The sequence below is a fragment of the Salmo salar genome, chromosome ssa27 (assembly GCF_905237065.1).
Source record: "Salmo salar chromosome ssa27, Ssal_v3.1, whole genome shotgun sequence".
NCBI lineage: Eukaryota > Metazoa > Chordata > Actinopteri > Salmoniformes > Salmonidae > Salmo > Salmo salar.
In genome coordinates this window covers 18,187,183-18,203,566 of record NC_059468.1, presented here as the reverse complement: position 1 = coordinate 18,203,566, position 16,384 = coordinate 18,187,183, and the positions used below count along the sequence as shown (strand labels likewise).

Here is a 16,384-nt window from a genome sequence, read left to right as displayed (position 1 = left end):
CTCAAATGATGTCAATTAGCCTATCAGAAGCTTCTAAAGCCATGACATCATTTTCTGGAATTTTCCAAGCTGTTTAAAGGCACAGTCAACTTAGTGCACGTAAACTGCTGACCCACTGGAATTGTGATACACTGAATTGTAAGTGAAATAATCTGTCTGTAAACAATTGTTGGAAAAATGACTTGTGTCATGCACAAAGTAGATGTTCTAACCGACTTGCCAAAACTATAGTTTGTTAACAAGAAATTTGTGGAGTGGTTGAAAAACAAGTTTTAATGACTCCAACCTAAGTGTATGTAAACTTCCGACTTCAACTCTATATTTATAATCTTCTCTTCAGTGTAGGGTTCTAAATCAAAAATACCATGAAACCCTCATGGGTAACCCAGTAATATTCAGTTAACCATTCCCAACCTATGAACTACAAATATTGATGTCATCCACTCTATACACACACACACAAGTTGTCTGTCTGCTCCAGCCCTACCTGACACCAGCTCCTTATTTTATAAACCTGATTCTATATGAGATCGAATGTATTTAAAGTGATTCATAGGAGATCTATACAAACCTCAAGTCTCAAGGGCAATACACGTTACTTAATAGCAACACATTACTCAACACATCACTCAACACAATGAAGTTTAATTTCAAACATGTTGAATATGTCAGTCAGCCAGCAGCCCTTGGGCCTGAGGCTTGGATGTCCTCCAAAATAAATATGACTACCGGTTAACCTGGCCTTCAACTGGATTTTATGATTGGGTAATAAAAACAATTCGAGAACAAATAAAAAATTTGACATTTGGCACCTTCCCCTCTCACGTCTCTGAAAGTTCTGGTTACATTCCACAATGAACTAAACTGAACAAATATATAAACGCAACATGCAACAATTTAACAGAGTTGTTGTTCAGATAAGGAAATCAGTCAATTGAAATAAATTCATTAGGCCCTAATCTGTGGATTTCACATGACTGGGAAGGGGCGAAGCCATGGTTGGGCCTGGGAGGGCATAGGCCCATCCACTGTGGAGCCAGGGACAGAATTAGTTTTTCCCCACAAAAGGGCTTTATTACAGATAGAAATACTTAGTCAGCTGTCCGGGTGGCTGGTCTCAGACCATCCCTCAGGTGAAGAAGCTGGTTGTAGAGGTCCTGGGCTGGCGTGGTTACACGTGGTCTGCGGTTGTGAGGTCGTTTGGACGTACTGCCAAATTCTCTAAAACGATGTTGGATGCTTATGGTAGAAAAATTAACATTCAACTCTCTGGCAACAGCATGCCAATTGCACGCTCCCTCAAAACTTGAGACATTTTTGGCATTGTGTTGTGTGACAAAACTGCACATTTTAGAGTGGCCTTCTGTCCCGAGCACAAGGTGCACCTGTGTAATGATCATGCTGTTTAATCAACTTCTTGATATGCCACACCTGTCAAGTGGAACGATTATCTTGGCAAAGGAGAAATGCTCACTAACAGGGATGTAAACAAATCGTTTGAGTAATTATCGAGGTGAGCTAGCCAGCCGCGACGCGGCGCCAGACTTAGTCAACACACCTAGTCATCATTAACCCACTGCTAGCTAGCCAACCGTTACCGACTAGCAGCGCTGTAGATACTAATACTTTACAACAGAACGATTTGACTAGTGCAGTGTTAGCTAGCTAGCTACTTAGTTGTCTTTGTCATTGCTTGATAATTGTGTAGTCTAGTAATTACCGAGGTTAGCTAGCCAGCCATCGAGGTTAGCTAGCCAGCTATTTCCGTCCCCCGCGACGCCATTTTTCCTAACCCAGCCAACTATTACCGACGAGCAGCATTGTAGAAAGTAAATACATTACAAGGAACGTCTTGATTAGTGTTATGTTAGCTAGCTAGCTACAAAGTTGCTTTGTATCATGACAAGGTGTAGTACTGAAACTATCGAGGTTACCTAGCCAGCTACACGTTCAAAGTCAACAACGCAGCCACTGCTAGCTAGCCTACTCCAAAAGCCAGCAGTACTGTATCATTTTAGTCAATAAGATTTTTGCAACGTAAGCTTAACTTTCTGAACATTCGAGACGTGTAGTCCACTTGTCATTCCAATCTCCTTTGCATTAGCGTAGCCTCTTCTGTAGCTTGTCTACTATGTGTCTGTCTATCCCTGTTCTCTCCCCTCTGCACAGGCCATACAAACGCTCCACACCGCGTGGCCGCTGCCACTCTAACCTGGTGGTCCCAGCGCGCACGACCCACGTGGAGTTCCAGGTCTCCGGCAGCCTCTGGAACTGCCGGTCTGCGGCCAACAAGGCTGAGTTCATCTCAGCCTATGCTACCCTCCAGTCCCTAGACTTCCTGGCGCTGACGGAAACATGGATTACCACAGATAACACTGCTACTCCTACTGCTCTCTCCTCGTCTGACTACGTGTTCTCGCATACCCCTAGAGCATCGAGCCAGCGGGGTGGTGGCACTGGAATCCTCATCTCTCCCAAGTGGACATTCTCTCTTTCTCCCCTGACCCATCTGTCTATCTCCTCATTTGAATTCCATGCTGTCACAGTTACCAGCCCTTTCAAGCTTAACATCCTTATCATTTATCGCCCTCCAGGTTCCCTTGGAGAGTTCATCAATGAGCTTGACGCCTTGATAAGTTCCTTTCCTGAGGATGGCTCACCTCTCACAGTTCTGGGTGACTTTAACCTCCCCACGTCTACCTTTGACTCATTCCTCTCTGCCTCCTTCTTTCCACTCCTCTCCTCTTTCGACCTCACCCTCTCACCTTCCCCCCCTACTCACAAGGCAGGCAATACGCTTGACCTCATCTTTACTAGATGCTGTTCTTCCACTAATCTCATTGCAACTCCCCTCCAAGTCTCCGACCACTACCTTGTATCCTTTTCCCTCTCGCTCTCATCCAACACTTCTCACTCTGCCCCTACTCGGATGGTATTGCGCCGTCCCAACCTTCGCTCTCTCTCTCCCGCTACTCTCTCCTCTTCCATCCTATCATCTCTTCCCTCTGCTCAAACCTTCTCCAACCTATCTCCTGATTCTGCCTCCTCAACCCTCCTCTCCTCCCTCTCTGCATCCTTTGATTTCCTCTGTCCCCTATCCTCAAGGCCGGCTCGGTCCTCCCCTCCTGCTCCGTGGCTCGACGACTCACTGCGAGCTCACAGAACAGGGCTCCGGGCAGCCGAGCGGAAATGGAGGAAAACTCGCCTCCCCTGCGGACCTGGCATCCTTTCACTCCCTCCTCTCTACATTTTCCTCTTCTGTCTCTGCTGCTAAAGCCACTTTCTACCACTCTAAACTCCAAGCATCTGCCTCTAACCCTAGGAAGCTCTTTGCTACCTTCTCCTCCCTCCTGAATCCTACTCCCCCTCCCCCCCCTCCTCCCTCTCTGCGGATGACTTCGTCAACCATTTTGAAAAGAAGGTTGACGACATCCGATCCTCGTTTGCTAAGTCAAATGACACCGCTGGTCCTGCTCACAATGCCCTACCCTGTGCGTTGACCTCTTTCTCCCCTCTCTCTCCAGATGAAATCTCGCGTCTTGTGACGGCCGGCCGCCCAACAACCTGCCCACTTGACCCTATCCCCTCCTCTCTTCTCCAGACCATTTCCGGAGACCTTCTCCCCTACCTCACCTCGCTCATCAACTCATCCTTGACCGCTGGCTACGTCCCTTCCGTCTTCAAGAGAGCGAGAGTTGCACCCCTTCTGAAAAAACCTACACTCGATCCCTCCGATGTCAACAACTACAGACCAGTATCCCTTCTCTCCTTTCTCTCCAAAACTCTTGAACGTGCCGTCCTTGGCCAGCTCTCTTGCTATCTCTCTCAGAATGACCTTCTTGATCCTAATCAGTCAGGTTTCAAGACTGGGCATTCAACTGAGACTGCTCTTCTCTGTGTCACGGAGGCTCTCCGCACTGCTAAAGCTAACTCTCTCTCCTCTGCTCTCATCCTTCTAGACCTATCGGCTGCCTTTGATACCGTGAACCATCAGATCCTCCTCTCCACCCTCTCCGAGCTGGGCATCTCCGGCGAGGCCCACGCTTGGATTGCGTCCTACCTGACAGGTCGCTCCTACCAGGTGGCGTGGCGAGAATCTGTCTCCGCACCACGTGCTCTCACCACTGGTGTCCCCCAGGGCTCTGTTCTAGGCCCACTCCTATTCTCGCTATACACCAAGTCACTTGGCTCTGTCATATCCTCACATGGTCTCTCATATCATTGCTATGCAGATGACACACAATTAATCTTCTCCTTTCCCCCTCTGACAACCAGGTGGCGAATCGCATCTCTGCATGTCTGGCAGACATATCAGTGTGGATGACGGATCACCACCTCAAGCTGAACCTCGGCAAGACGGAGCTGCTCTTCCTCCCGGGGAAGGACTGCCCGTTCCATGATCTCGCCATCACGGTTGACAACTCCCTTGTGTCCTCCTCCCAGAGTGCTAAGAGCCTCGGCGTGACCCTGGACAACACCCTGTCGTTCTCCACTAACATCAAGGCGGTGACCCGATCCTGTAGGTTCATGCTCTACAACATTCGCAGAGTACGACCCTGCCTCACACAGGAAGCGGCGCAGGTCCTAATCCAGGCACTTGTCATCTCCCGTCTGGATTACTGCAACTCGTTGTTGGCTGGGCTCCCTGCCTGTGCCATTAAACCCCTACAACTCATCCAGAACGCCGCAGCCCGTCTGGTGTTCAACCTTCCCAAGTTCTCTCACGTCACCCCGCTCCTCCGCTCTCTCCACTGGCTTCCAGTCGAAGCTCGCATCCGCTACAAGACCATGGTGCTTGCCTACGGAGCTGTGAGGGGAACGGCACCTCCAGGCTCTGATCAGGCCCTACACCCAAACAAGGGCACTGCGTTCATCCACCTCTGGCCTGCTCGCCTCCCTACCTCTGAGGAAGCACAGTTCCCGCTCAGCCCAGTCAAAACTGTTCGCTGCTCTGGCACCCCAATGGTGGAACAAGCTCCCTCACGACGCCAGGACAGCGGAGTCAATCACCACCTTCCGGAGACACCTGAAACCCCACCTCTTTAAGGAATACCTGGGATAGGATAAAGTAATCCTTCTAACCCCCCGTAAAAGATTTAGATGCACTATTGTAAAGTGGTTGTTCCACTGGATATTATAAGGTGAATGCACCAATTTGTAAGTCGCTCTGGATAAGAGCGTCTGCTAAATGACTTAAATGTAAAACGTAAATGTGCACAATCTTAGAAGTTAAATAAGGTTTTTGTGCATATGGAACACTTCTGGGATATTTAATTTAAGCTCATGAAAACATGGGAAACACTTAACATGTTGCGTTTATATTTTTGTTCAGTATAAATGCCTAATCTCCATGATAGTTAATCTCACATGGTATTTCAGTAGTTATTTTTCTCTTGCAGTAAAGTCCTGATGATGCCATATTTCACTCAGTCTCAGTGCAAGAGGCGTCGCTGCAGTACCTGGTTCGAATCCAGGCTGCATCACATCCAGCTTTGACTGGGTAGTCCCATAGGTCGGCGCAGAATTGGCCCAGCATCGTCCGGGTTTGGCAGTCATTGTAAATAAGAATTTATTCTTAACTGACTTGCTGGTTAAATAAAAATGAATGTGGTTTGAATCAATTTATTTAAAAAAAGGCTCCAACCATTTCTTTAAACACTCAGAACACTAACACATGGAACAAAACAAAGATGGGGGTTATTACAGTCATCAAGTTTCTGTCACAGGAATGAGACTAACAAGAAGCCAGCATCCCATAAAGACAGAAAAGGGGAGAGAAAGACAGTAAGATGGGGGGGGATTCAATTCAACTGTAACATCGGCGCCAGAGGTTGCTTTTGATAAGGATTCATAGTGGTTGTTTTGTTTTCCTGGGCAGAGTAAGAGTGCAGAGGGGTATGGAGGGTTGGCTGGGGAACGACAGCGACGTCTCTCAGCTGAATTTGGCTTTAGAGAAGTCCATCTCCGGGTGCTGCGACATGAACCTGGAACACAACGATGGGAGTCACGTCATGCAGTCTGAACAGTGGAAGAGTAGCCTGGTCCCAGTCTACAAGGAACTGGTATATGACAATAGGAGTTTGCAAGACTATTTAACTGCATCTAGCTTAAAGACAGCATACTATTCATTTGTAAATCAGACTTGACAGGATAAACTCATCCCAGTGTTGAGCCCAGTAAGGGGACAGTGGAGGAAGCGAAGCTGGTAGCAGCAGTGACACTGGTTAGAGATGTACGGATGTGGACATTTGGGGTGATACCAATAGCCAATATTTTCTTTGCAATATTGACCTATATCTTTGTTTTCTCACCTCCGCATCGGGAAAATGCAGATTAATATTGCTTTGCCTATTATCGTCCAATACCTAAAGTACTCATATCAGACTGACATCCATTTCCAAAGGCCTTGGATGTCTGCTATTGTGTCAAACAGTAATGAACATACAGTAAAGTCTAACCGTAGTAACCGTACCAGATCTTTTGAATAGGACACTCCCATAAACTAGAGGAAGTGTGAGGCGATGCAGAATGACACGCATATAACCAGACACAAGTGAACAACCACGGCTAACCTACCACTGGCCTCGCCATGACCAGGACAGGAAGTAGAAGGGGTTAATAACCTTCACAGTGATAAGAGACCGTCCTTTACATCCATCTCCGACGGCTACAGCTCCTTCCCCCTATCCCGTACAGACCCCTCATCTCAGTGTAATCGTCCTACCTATACTAGTCTAGCGAGTCATACAGAGATGAAATATTTGCCAACCATCACTAATTGCACCTCAAATTGCCCAAGTCACATTGCTAGGAAAGGACATTGTCATTGTCTGGTCATCTTTAGAATATGGAGCATATTCACAAGACTATGTAGTATGTAAACTGAATATAACTTTGTTCTTCAATAAAAACAACAGGGACATAAACTATGCAATCCACCTGCTCATATAACACAGGTTAAACAGTTGGAGACACGCTTTTCCCACAAACCCCTTGAGGACTGACTGTACAATGATGGCCGAGGTCAATGGGAGACATGTTTCCTGCCCAGACACCTCGGGTATTATGACGATAGAGGAGCAACAAGCGAGGTCAGCTCTGGTCCCCGACTCCGTACGGAAGCTGGTACAGACGTCTCACTATCCGTTTATGGCTGCAATGATTATGTAACCTGACCTTGACAGGAAACAGTCTGCTTTCAAATTCACATTTTACCTCCTTTTTATGGCTATGTTAAACTATACAGTAGCTACTAGAACATTTTAGACAATAAAAAGCAAAGCACCAAGCGGGCGCCTAGTGGTTAGAGCGTTGGGCCAGTAACCGAAAGGTTGCTAGTTCAAATCCCTGAGCCGACTAGGTGAAAAATGTGGCGATCTGTCCTTGAGCAAGGCCCTTAACCCCAAGTGCTCCAGGGTCGCTGTCAATAATGGCTGATCCCTGGCTGTGACCCCATTATCCGCGGGTGTCTCAGGGGAATGGGATATGCAAAAAACGAATTTCCATTTCACACCACACACTTGTACATGTGTGAAAGAGGACGCATATGCCCCCCCCATTGTACCTTTACCTGTGAGAAAGTTAACAGAAAAGAGAACATTTCCTGTCAGTAGGTAAACTAGTCAGTTCTGTGTCAGTAGTTAAGTCCCAGGGATGACTTGACATGGGTCAAACTTTACACTGTATATGTGAAGAAAAGTATTGCACTACTTAAACGTTATCATAACAGGCATGCTATATGATGGTGCTATAAGCAACGTGCTGAAAGCTACTTTTTGAGGATGTCTTGTTTCTTCTGCTCTTCGGAGGTGGGTAGACCCATGGACTTCTGTCTCTGGTCGTACATCATCTTCTCCACCATACCACGGGTCTCCCCATCCAGATCTGACAGCTGAGACAGCAGGAACACAGAGAGAGATGGAAGAGGAGAGGGTGAGCGATAGAGGAGAGAGAGGGTGAGCGATAGAGGAGAGAGAGGGTGAGCGATAGAGGAGAGAGAGATGGAGGGTGAGCAATAGAGGGGTGAGCGATAGAGGAGAGAGAGATGGAGGGTGAGCAATAGAGGGGTGAGCAATAGAGAGATGGAGGGTGAGCGATAGAGAGGAGAGAGAGATGGAGGGTGAGCGATAGAGAGGAGAGAGAGATGGAGGGTGAGCGATAGAGAGGAGAGAGAGATGGAGGGTGAGCGATAGAGAGGAGAGAGAGATGGAGGGTGAGCGATAGAAGAGAGAGAGATGGAGGGTGAGCGATAGAGAGATGGAGGGTGAGGGATAGAGAGATGGAGGGTGAGGGATAGAGAGATGGAGGGTGAGGGATAGAGAGATGGAGGGTGAGGGATAGAGAGATGGAGGGTGAGGGATAGAGAGATGGAGGGTGAGGGAGAGAGAGATGGAGGGTGAGGGATAGAGAGATGGAGGGTGAGCGATAGAGAGGAGAGAGAGATGGAGGGTGAGCGATAGAGAGGAGAGAGAGATGAGGGTGAGCGATAGAGAGGAGAGAGAGATGGAGGGTGAGCGATAGAGAGGAGAGAGAGATGGAGGGTGAGCGATAGAGAGGAGAGAGAGATGGAGGGTGAGCGATAGAGAGGAGAGAGAGATGGAGGGTGAGGGAAAGTTTTAATAAGTGGGAGATACATTACCCTTTTACTTTTAAATAGAGGAGACTAATCACATGTTCTCTTGCAATATACAGTGAGCCTTGCTTCAGTAGCTTGGCGTTGGTTACCTTCGAGTTCTCAGGACAGATCTTCTTCGTGTTGAGTTCTGGGTCCGTGGTCACTATCTTATTCCACCACTCCATCTTGTTGATCTGAAACAGACACAAGGCATGACTTACTGACTTATAAAATATTTCACGCTGAAACCATCTCTCTCAATTAAACCAATTGCAATAAAATAAATAAAAGCATCCTATCTGAAGTACCTTCTCCAGGTGAATAGTGACCACCTTGCTGTCCTCAATGAGCCAGGAGCTCTCCTCCACCTTGACGTGGTTGTAGAGCTGGCCATCGATCACAGGAGGACGGCCCTTCAGACCCACCTTCAGCACACCACGCTGGATGTCCACCTCCACATCTTTCCCTTTCAAACGGAACTTAACATCAAAAGGCACCACCAGCTGGGGGGGCGGAATAGAGGGCAACACCCAGTTAGAATGAAGGCACCACTAGCTAGGAGGCAAGGACATAGGGAAACCAACAGAATGCCTGATTACATCTTGCCCAACACTAAACCAACCCCTAGCGACTGCAGACAAAAAGATACTCAACATCTGCTCTGAAATAGAGGGAGCTGCCCATGCATGATTAGCTACACGAATGGAGAGCACAAATACCTCTATAGTTAAAGCAACAAACATGCTGCAGTTAGACTTTAATATCACTAGGGAACATAGTAACACTGTAATCACTGAAGACATAGGAAATAGACTCACATCCACTTCAGACAGGGACTGTGTCCAGCGATAGTTGGCCAGGTCAGCTCCGTTGCCAGCGTTGGGTTTAATCTTGTCCTTGTCTTTCTCGTCTTCTTCTCCATCGGAATCAGTCTGGCAGAAATGAAGGAGAGTGTGATTAATTGTCTTCAACATACATAAAATACCCTTGTGCTGTAAACTATGTGCATCAGTTTTTCCCCCTAGTTCATTTCCCAGGTGGGACGCCCCGCCTATACGATACAGCTCATTTATCTACTGAGGCATCCCAACAGAATCTCTTACCCCCTTGTCTCCCTTCTCTCTCCCTTCCTTCTCAGCTTTCTCAGCTGGAGCTACTGCATTTGTGGCATCTTTCTTCTCCTCTTGTTCCTTTTGCTGAAACCAAGACATTAAATTAGCGCATATAAACTTCACCAAGACAATGACATTGTTAAATCTAGTGTGTATAGTACATCAATCAATCATTCATAACTGACAATCCGTTTCTCTTACCTGGTCGATGTCAGACTGAAGTCTCTCTGCCTCTTCGTCTGTCAGTTCTTTGATTTTGGGCTCGTCGTCTGCGTTCTTCCTCTTTTTTTTCTCCTCTTCCTCAGCTAGCTTGGCAGCCCTCTTTGCCTTCTCTCTCTTCTCCTTCTCCTGCCTCTTCTCCTTCTCTCTGTGGGCCTTCAGGGCAAGACCACTGTGGTGGGCAAACGACTCCTTCACCAGCTGGGGACAGAGGGGTTGTCACTAGGTAACACAGCCACAAAGTCTTAAACCCCTCACATTTCTACAATTTCTCTTCTTAAAATCTGATTTTAAACCTTATCCTAAACCATACTGCTGACCTTATGTATAACCCTAACCTTAAATTAAGACAAAAAAAAACACAGTTTTGTTTTCATAATTTTTACAATATAGCCAATTTTTTACTTTGTGCCATCTAGTGGAAACCGGACAGAGGGGAAAAGGGGGAGATTAGACCGATTAACTACTTCAGCAGTTCTGCATCTTTTGACATATGCATCTTTGTTATGTTTCACTATATTGGATCACTCCGCGGCGGAGGGATACATCCGAGGTGAGGATTTACAGATTTACTCCAGTGTACACCTGTGTCACGGCTGGGGTCCGGCCCTATATATAGACCCCATGACCATGACACACTTCCATTTTCTCAGTGGACGTCTGTATGGTTTGAGGTACAAACCTTCTGAAGCTCGCTTGGTAAGTCACTGGTAAGTGGAATATCTTCCTTGGAAGTATACTCACTGGCTGTTTGCAGCCTGGAGCAGTTGGCCACATGTCCAGCCCCTCCTCTTGAGTGCTGCACTCGCTGCGCGTGGTTGATCTGCATCTTCCGCCGTGGTTCGTCGTACTTGTGTTTCGTTAGAGTTACACTACGACTCCGTGTGCAGCCATTAGTACGATGGCTTTTGCTGCCACAAAGTGTAATTTACCGAACACAACTGGCTTGTTCTATCTGGGTGTTGTGAATTGTTTTAACATGCTGCTTTTCTTCTTGTTCTTTCCCCCGCAGAGTGTAGGAGTATCAAGTCGGACCGTCAGGAGGTTGATGACGACAGCTGTTCCCTGTTGGCCAGTGATCGGCTGGTCCTGGGGGACGATGATGTTCACCACCGTGAGCGGGGCTACCAGTCTGACAGGCCATCAGAAGCCGGCAGCGGGCTCAGAGTCACTGGGCCTCCGGGAGTACCCGGCCATGGTCACCATGATAGCTGACATGGTCCTCCTGGACCAGGAGATTATAGGGCGGAACCCGCGACTGAAGCCGGGACACCCCCCCGCGAACGGCACCAATGGTCCATGTTAGGACTACAGAGGGCGTAATGAACACCATGCAGAGTTACATTTTTTTACATTTTAGCCATTTAGCAGACGCTCTTATCCAGAGCGACTTACAAATTGGAGTTTAAGGGCACCGGCTACAACCGCGACGTACCAGTTGCCCTGGTGGTTGTTCTGCTCTTGGTGCACTGTTATTGAGGTTGTGCCCGAGTCATGCAGGGTGCAGTATGTCCTCGTATGGACCCCGGTGGGAGGAGAACATCTCTCCGCCCCAACCCCTCATTCCTCCCGAAGGATCTGTCAGACAGGCATGTGAACATCCCTTTTATCCTGTCTGCTTACAACCCCCCGGCAGTGGTGGGGGAGTCTGGGCCTCCCTCCGGCATGCTGTGCCCTGTGCGGGCACTGACACCCTATGTGGAGCGGACACGTCAGTGGGAACAACAGACCAGCTCTTTGTCTGCTATTGTGAGAGAGTCCTGGGGGCTGAGCTATCAAAGCAGAGGCTCTCTCACTGGATCGTGGACACGATTACGACAACGTACCGCCTGGCTGGCAGGCCAGTGCTGGGATCTGTGGTGGCACATTCAACATGAGATGTGGCTGCGTCCTGGGCTTCCTCTTGCACCTTTGCTAGGTACTATCGGGTAAATGTGGCACCTCCCTCTGCGGTTGGTTCAGCGGTCCTGGGCGTCAACTCCTCTGCCGGGGACTATGCCGGGACCTCCCTTCCACATTGACGGCCCCTGCGTCTCGGTCCCGCGCTGGGACTTCGCCGCTGGCTGGCCAGGTCTGTCTAGCACCGACTAATCTGGTACGGGTATACCAATATATTGGAGTGATCCGATATAGTGAAACATAACAAAGGTTACGTATGTAACCACGGTTATGTGAGCTATATGGATCACACCAATCGTCGACGATGCAAAATGATGTAGAGAACGTGTGTCATGGCCATAGGGTCTATATATAGGGCCGGACCCCAGTCGTGACACAGGTGTACACGGGAGTATATCTGTAAATCCTCACCTCGGATGTATCCCTCCACCGCAAAGTGATACCAATATATTGGAGTGATCCATATAACTCACATAACTGTGGTTACATAGGTAACCTTGGTTCTGTTATGGCTTGATCACACCGATAGTAGCCTTGGGCAAAAGAGTAGGCAGCATCATCTGGATATGTGCGCAACAAAAGTTCAACATTCACCATCTGCTACTATTTCTGTCAAGCCGTCTATGCATACAGTTTGACGCATATGTTCGATAAACATATGCACCACACAGAACGCACTGCAACTTCCTCTGCAACGCAATGCTTAAAGGCAAGGTGTCCCAAAATGCTATGACACTGTCGGTTTGATCGAGGCGTTAGGTAGCCAATTCTGGACTCACCTTCTCTGGTGCTCCTGCCTCTCCACCCGTGAAGAAGTCTGTTTTACGCCGGAGGAAGCTGAAAAACGTGTTTACTAACTGTTGGGAGAATAAATATTACATTAGAGATGATACATAGCCAACCTGAGCCTTAAACACGCCTATTTGCTATGGCTTACTAAAGGTTACCACACCACCAGCATGACTAAACACAACTAACTAGCTAAACTGTGGTTAACGAATACGCTACTGGTGTGATATTTAATATACGCAACTAACATTAACTACAGGTTTGTGGTGCCATATTCATGGTGGAAACGCTGGACACTTTCCCCATCCCCATCATATAGCTAACGTACATTAGCCGTCTAGCCTGTTGTTTTATGATGAATTTGCTAGCATCCTAACAAGCTGGAGATTACCTCTTGTACACCTCCTTCATGCTGTTGTGCCATAACAAGCAACATCCCGTCATACTTTTCATCATCACCCATTTTCTGTCCTAATGTACGAACTTGACTAAAATATAATTTGAAATGCAGGCTAGCAGGGAGCTAAAATGGAGCAATGTGAAGTCACGTTGCTGTGCTACTTCCTGGAAACAAGCACCGCCTTGTTTCTAAGCGAATTAAAAGTTTGACGCAAGCAAACGTTCAAGATGAGTCCAACCTTTTGATTGGCAAACCAAACAGCCAATTAGATCGTGTTAGATGAACGCTATGGCGTGATCTTTTTTGACGGTGTGAAACCGAGTGCAGCGGGGAACCAAATATTCTTGATGCGAAATTAGTCTTAGATTGATGGCAAAAAAAGTATTGGAAATTCATTATGACATAATTATCGTATATTCGTGTCATTTCACTATTATACTTTTTTCTTAGGTTAATCTGTTATACATTTTCATTTGAATGAATTAAAATGTATTTATGTACAGACATTTTCACTTGCAAACACGATTTATATGCTCAAGGATTACTTTCTGATTCTGAACATCTTTGGTGCAGCCATTTTATCTAATCTCCCCACCTCTAAATTGGCAATGACCCTTGTTTGCCTTCAGAAATCCTATTGAAAATGTTACAGTTAATAGTTGGATAACATCATTCTAATTTGAATCCTTCATGTATTAACAGTGATCGTGATTTAGCAGGAGATATCTCTGATGGATAGGTGTCAATGACCAACAGCTCAATGTTCCATTGTTTGACCCAGATAACATACTGTATCTTGGCGCCATGACTGAACTATTGAAATATACTGAAATAAGGGTCACAGTGACCGCCACACAGTGTTATGTTGACTGATATGCAACATGGGTGGAAAGGTAATTTTTTTTCTAGGTTACCTAGCCTATTTGCAAAACACATGAAAGGCCAAAAAGAAAGTAGGCTATTGATAATGAGAATAAAATGATACCTATCTACATGATTAGGATCTAGGCTACTTGTGTCATTATTTTCCTAAAATTATATTGCTCTTTGTCAATACCAAATGCTGATATCCTGAGTTTGCGTTTACCCCTTAACTAGCAAGAAATAGAAGACTGAACCAAGGCTGTGTGTTGGGGTGGTAGTCTGTATGGGAGCATTGACCCCGTCCTTGGTAGTCAGGTCAACATGACCAATGTCATTGATCTTGTAGTGCAGCCGGCTTCCTCACGTCTCTCCCTCCCTGCAGGCCAAATGTCACAGTTGTATTGAATACGCCCTATCACCTCACTCCACGTGGAGAGAACCTAACGCAGAGAGCAGAGCAGTCCAGGGTCACCCTGTTGTTCTCAGGTGTGAGTGTGTGTGGTTTGAGGGGGAGGGGTCAATGATGACTTGTCACACACAGATCAGAGGAGCGTGTCCTGTCTACCTATAAATAAGACTCGGCCCACAGGAGTTGTCAGCCAGTCAGAGATGCTGATCATACTGCTGGACAATATTTCAGAGAGAATGTGGCTATTCTCACCTCTGTAGCATAGCTCTGTAAAGCCTCTGCACTGGGGACATCTTATCATCTATTGATTGATTGATACTTTATTGTTCCTCAAAGGGGAATTCTCCATGATGTTTCCTCTTGAAGAGATGAAGACCACCTGTCACTGTTCAGGTTACCGGGAGCAACAACAGCAGCCTCACACCATCCTGTACAACATCCTGATTCGGGCGGACAGTAACTACAGCAACAACGACAGCCTGATCAACAACAACCAGGTGAACCAGTACAACTACAACAAGATGATCCCTCACAACTGTCACTGCAAGCAGCAACGGGCGGTGTGTCTGAAGAACCCTGAGGGAACCTGTCAGATGGCGTCTAATGTTCTGGTCAAAACCATCTGCTTCATGAAGAGTTTACCCTCCTTCAGTCAGCTTCCAGTGGAGGATCAGCTATCTCTGCTGAGGGACTGCTGGGTGCCCCTGTTCTCTCTGGGCCTGGCCCAGGAACGGACTGTGTTCGAGGTGAAGGATGTTCCACAGGCTAGCATGCTGAGGAGGATCCTTCTCAACGGTCAGGGGCCACAGAGTGAGGAAGAGCAGGAGGTGGAAGATGAGGGAAAGATGTTTCTGCCCACCCTGGCTGGGGTGCATAAACTCAGATCCTGTCTGAACAGACTGTGGACTCTGAATCTCAGCCCAAAGGAATATGCCTATCTGAAGGGAGCTATGCTGTTCAATCCAGGTAAAGATCTTATTCTAATCTTTTCAGCATGCTATGATGTAATGTGGAACTCCAAATCTACCTGAACTGGCATTGTATTAATTTCATTTGATGTAAATATTTGAAGCAATCAATGCCATAAATCGATGATTATTTAATAATCGAACATGACAAATACGCCAAACAGCTTCACTCTTTCTTCTGGCACGTTAGTGTTGAACTACTGATGGTGGAATACAATTGATTTGACATTACATTTCCCTCACTTCCTCTTAACAGATATCCCAGGACTAAGCACCACTGTACTCATCAACAGTCTCCAACAGGAGGCCCAGAGAGCTCTACAGGAGGTTGTGCTGACCCTTCACCCAGGAGACTTGGGTCGATTCAGCTGCATCCTACTATCAACCTCTGACTTACAGACTGTCAGCCAATCACTCATCACAGAACTGTTCTTCAGACCTGTTATTGGTCAGGCGAATCTGTTTGATTTGTTAATTGAGATGCTGTTTATTAGACAAGAATAAATCTGAAAGTGTGTGTGTATGGTGTATGTGTTTGAATTATACTTTAGGGTATTTTCTAATATGACAAATATGAACGTGAAGAATGCAATCAGGCAATAAAAGTTTCATAAACTAAATGTTTCTGTTTATCCTCTCTTCTATACACACATTTAATCATTGTTCTATCATTCACTTTTGGCATGTATCTGACAATTTATCAGTGGTGTGATAAAATAAATAAATGAAGTGAGAGCAACGGTATTTTGTATTGATCTAATAATCCTGTAATATTGTACTGGCTCTTAAGCATGATATGTACTCTGGCTCCTACCTGTGGTATTCTACCTGTAACTACAAGTATCTGTTGTGCTGTACACTGTACAGGGTATGGAATGGAAAGTACCAAAAATCCCTTGAGTGACGTGACCTGGGAAACTCACCAATGCATGATAAGGAAGGCTAGCAAAATGTGGCTTTAGACTGTGTATTAATACTCCAACTAAGCTCAATGTGTCAACACTCATATTTCCTGTAAACCTACCTCTTATCAATTTCCTGTCTATGCCCAGGACCAGAATGACCTGTTTTACAGTCATTCTGTGGTCTGTATTATTTTGTCCTTGCCAA

At 46.6% G+C, this 16,384-nt stretch overlaps 2 protein-coding genes across 2 annotated transcripts; one reads left to right on the top strand and one right to left on the bottom strand.

The window, feature by feature from the left end:
• Nucleotides 1–5,606: 5,606 nt before the first annotated feature.
• Nucleotides 5,607–13,231, bottom strand: LOC106588611 (nuclear migration protein nudC). Its single transcript, XM_014177767.2, has 9 exons — nt 13,025–13,231; nt 12,624–12,701; nt 9,928–10,146; nt 9,718–9,810; nt 9,433–9,546; nt 8,923–9,117; nt 8,725–8,808; nt 7,773–7,891; nt 5,607–5,984 (listed from the first exon to the last, which is right to left on the bottom strand). The coding sequence occupies exons 1-9, from the start codon at nt 13,094–13,096 to the stop codon at nt 5,933–5,935; spliced, it is 1,026 nt and encodes a 341-aa protein (XP_014033242.1). The 5' UTR covers nt 13,097–13,231; the 3' UTR covers nt 5,607–5,932.
• A 1,248-nt stretch (nt 13,232–14,479) lies between these two features.
• On the top strand, nt 14,480–15,894 carry LOC106588612 (nuclear receptor subfamily 0 group B member 2). Its single transcript, XM_014177768.2, has 2 exons — nt 14,480–15,272; nt 15,531–15,894. Exons 1-2 carry the CDS (start codon nt 14,654–14,656, stop codon nt 15,776–15,778), a joined length of 867 nt encoding a protein of 288 aa, XP_014033243.1. The 5' UTR covers nt 14,480–14,653; the 3' UTR covers nt 15,779–15,894.
• Nucleotides 15,895–16,384: the final 490 nt, after the last annotated feature.

Bases quoted from the DNA above. Each gene is read 5' to 3' on its own strand.
- LOC106588611 (XM_014177767.2), bottom strand. From the start codon at position 13,096: ATGGGTGATGATGAAAAGTATGACGGGATGTTGCTTGTTATGGCACAA. The intron at 8,809-8,922 runs GTACTTCAGATA...TGTCTGTTTCAG, and splicing joins TCACTATTCACCTGGAGAAG to ATCAACAAGATGGAGTGGTG. The intron at 7,892-8,724 runs GTAACCAACGCC...CTGCTGTCTCAG, and splicing joins TCTGTCCTGAGAACTCGAAG to CTGTCAGATCTGGATGGGGA.
- LOC106588612 (XM_014177768.2), top strand. From the start codon at position 14,654: ATGATGTTTCCTCTTGAAGAGATGAAGACCACCTGTCACTGTTCAGGT. The intron at 15,273-15,530 runs GTAAAGATCTTA...TCCTCTTAACAG, and splicing joins AGCTATGCTGTTCAATCCAG to ATATCCCAGGACTAAGCACC.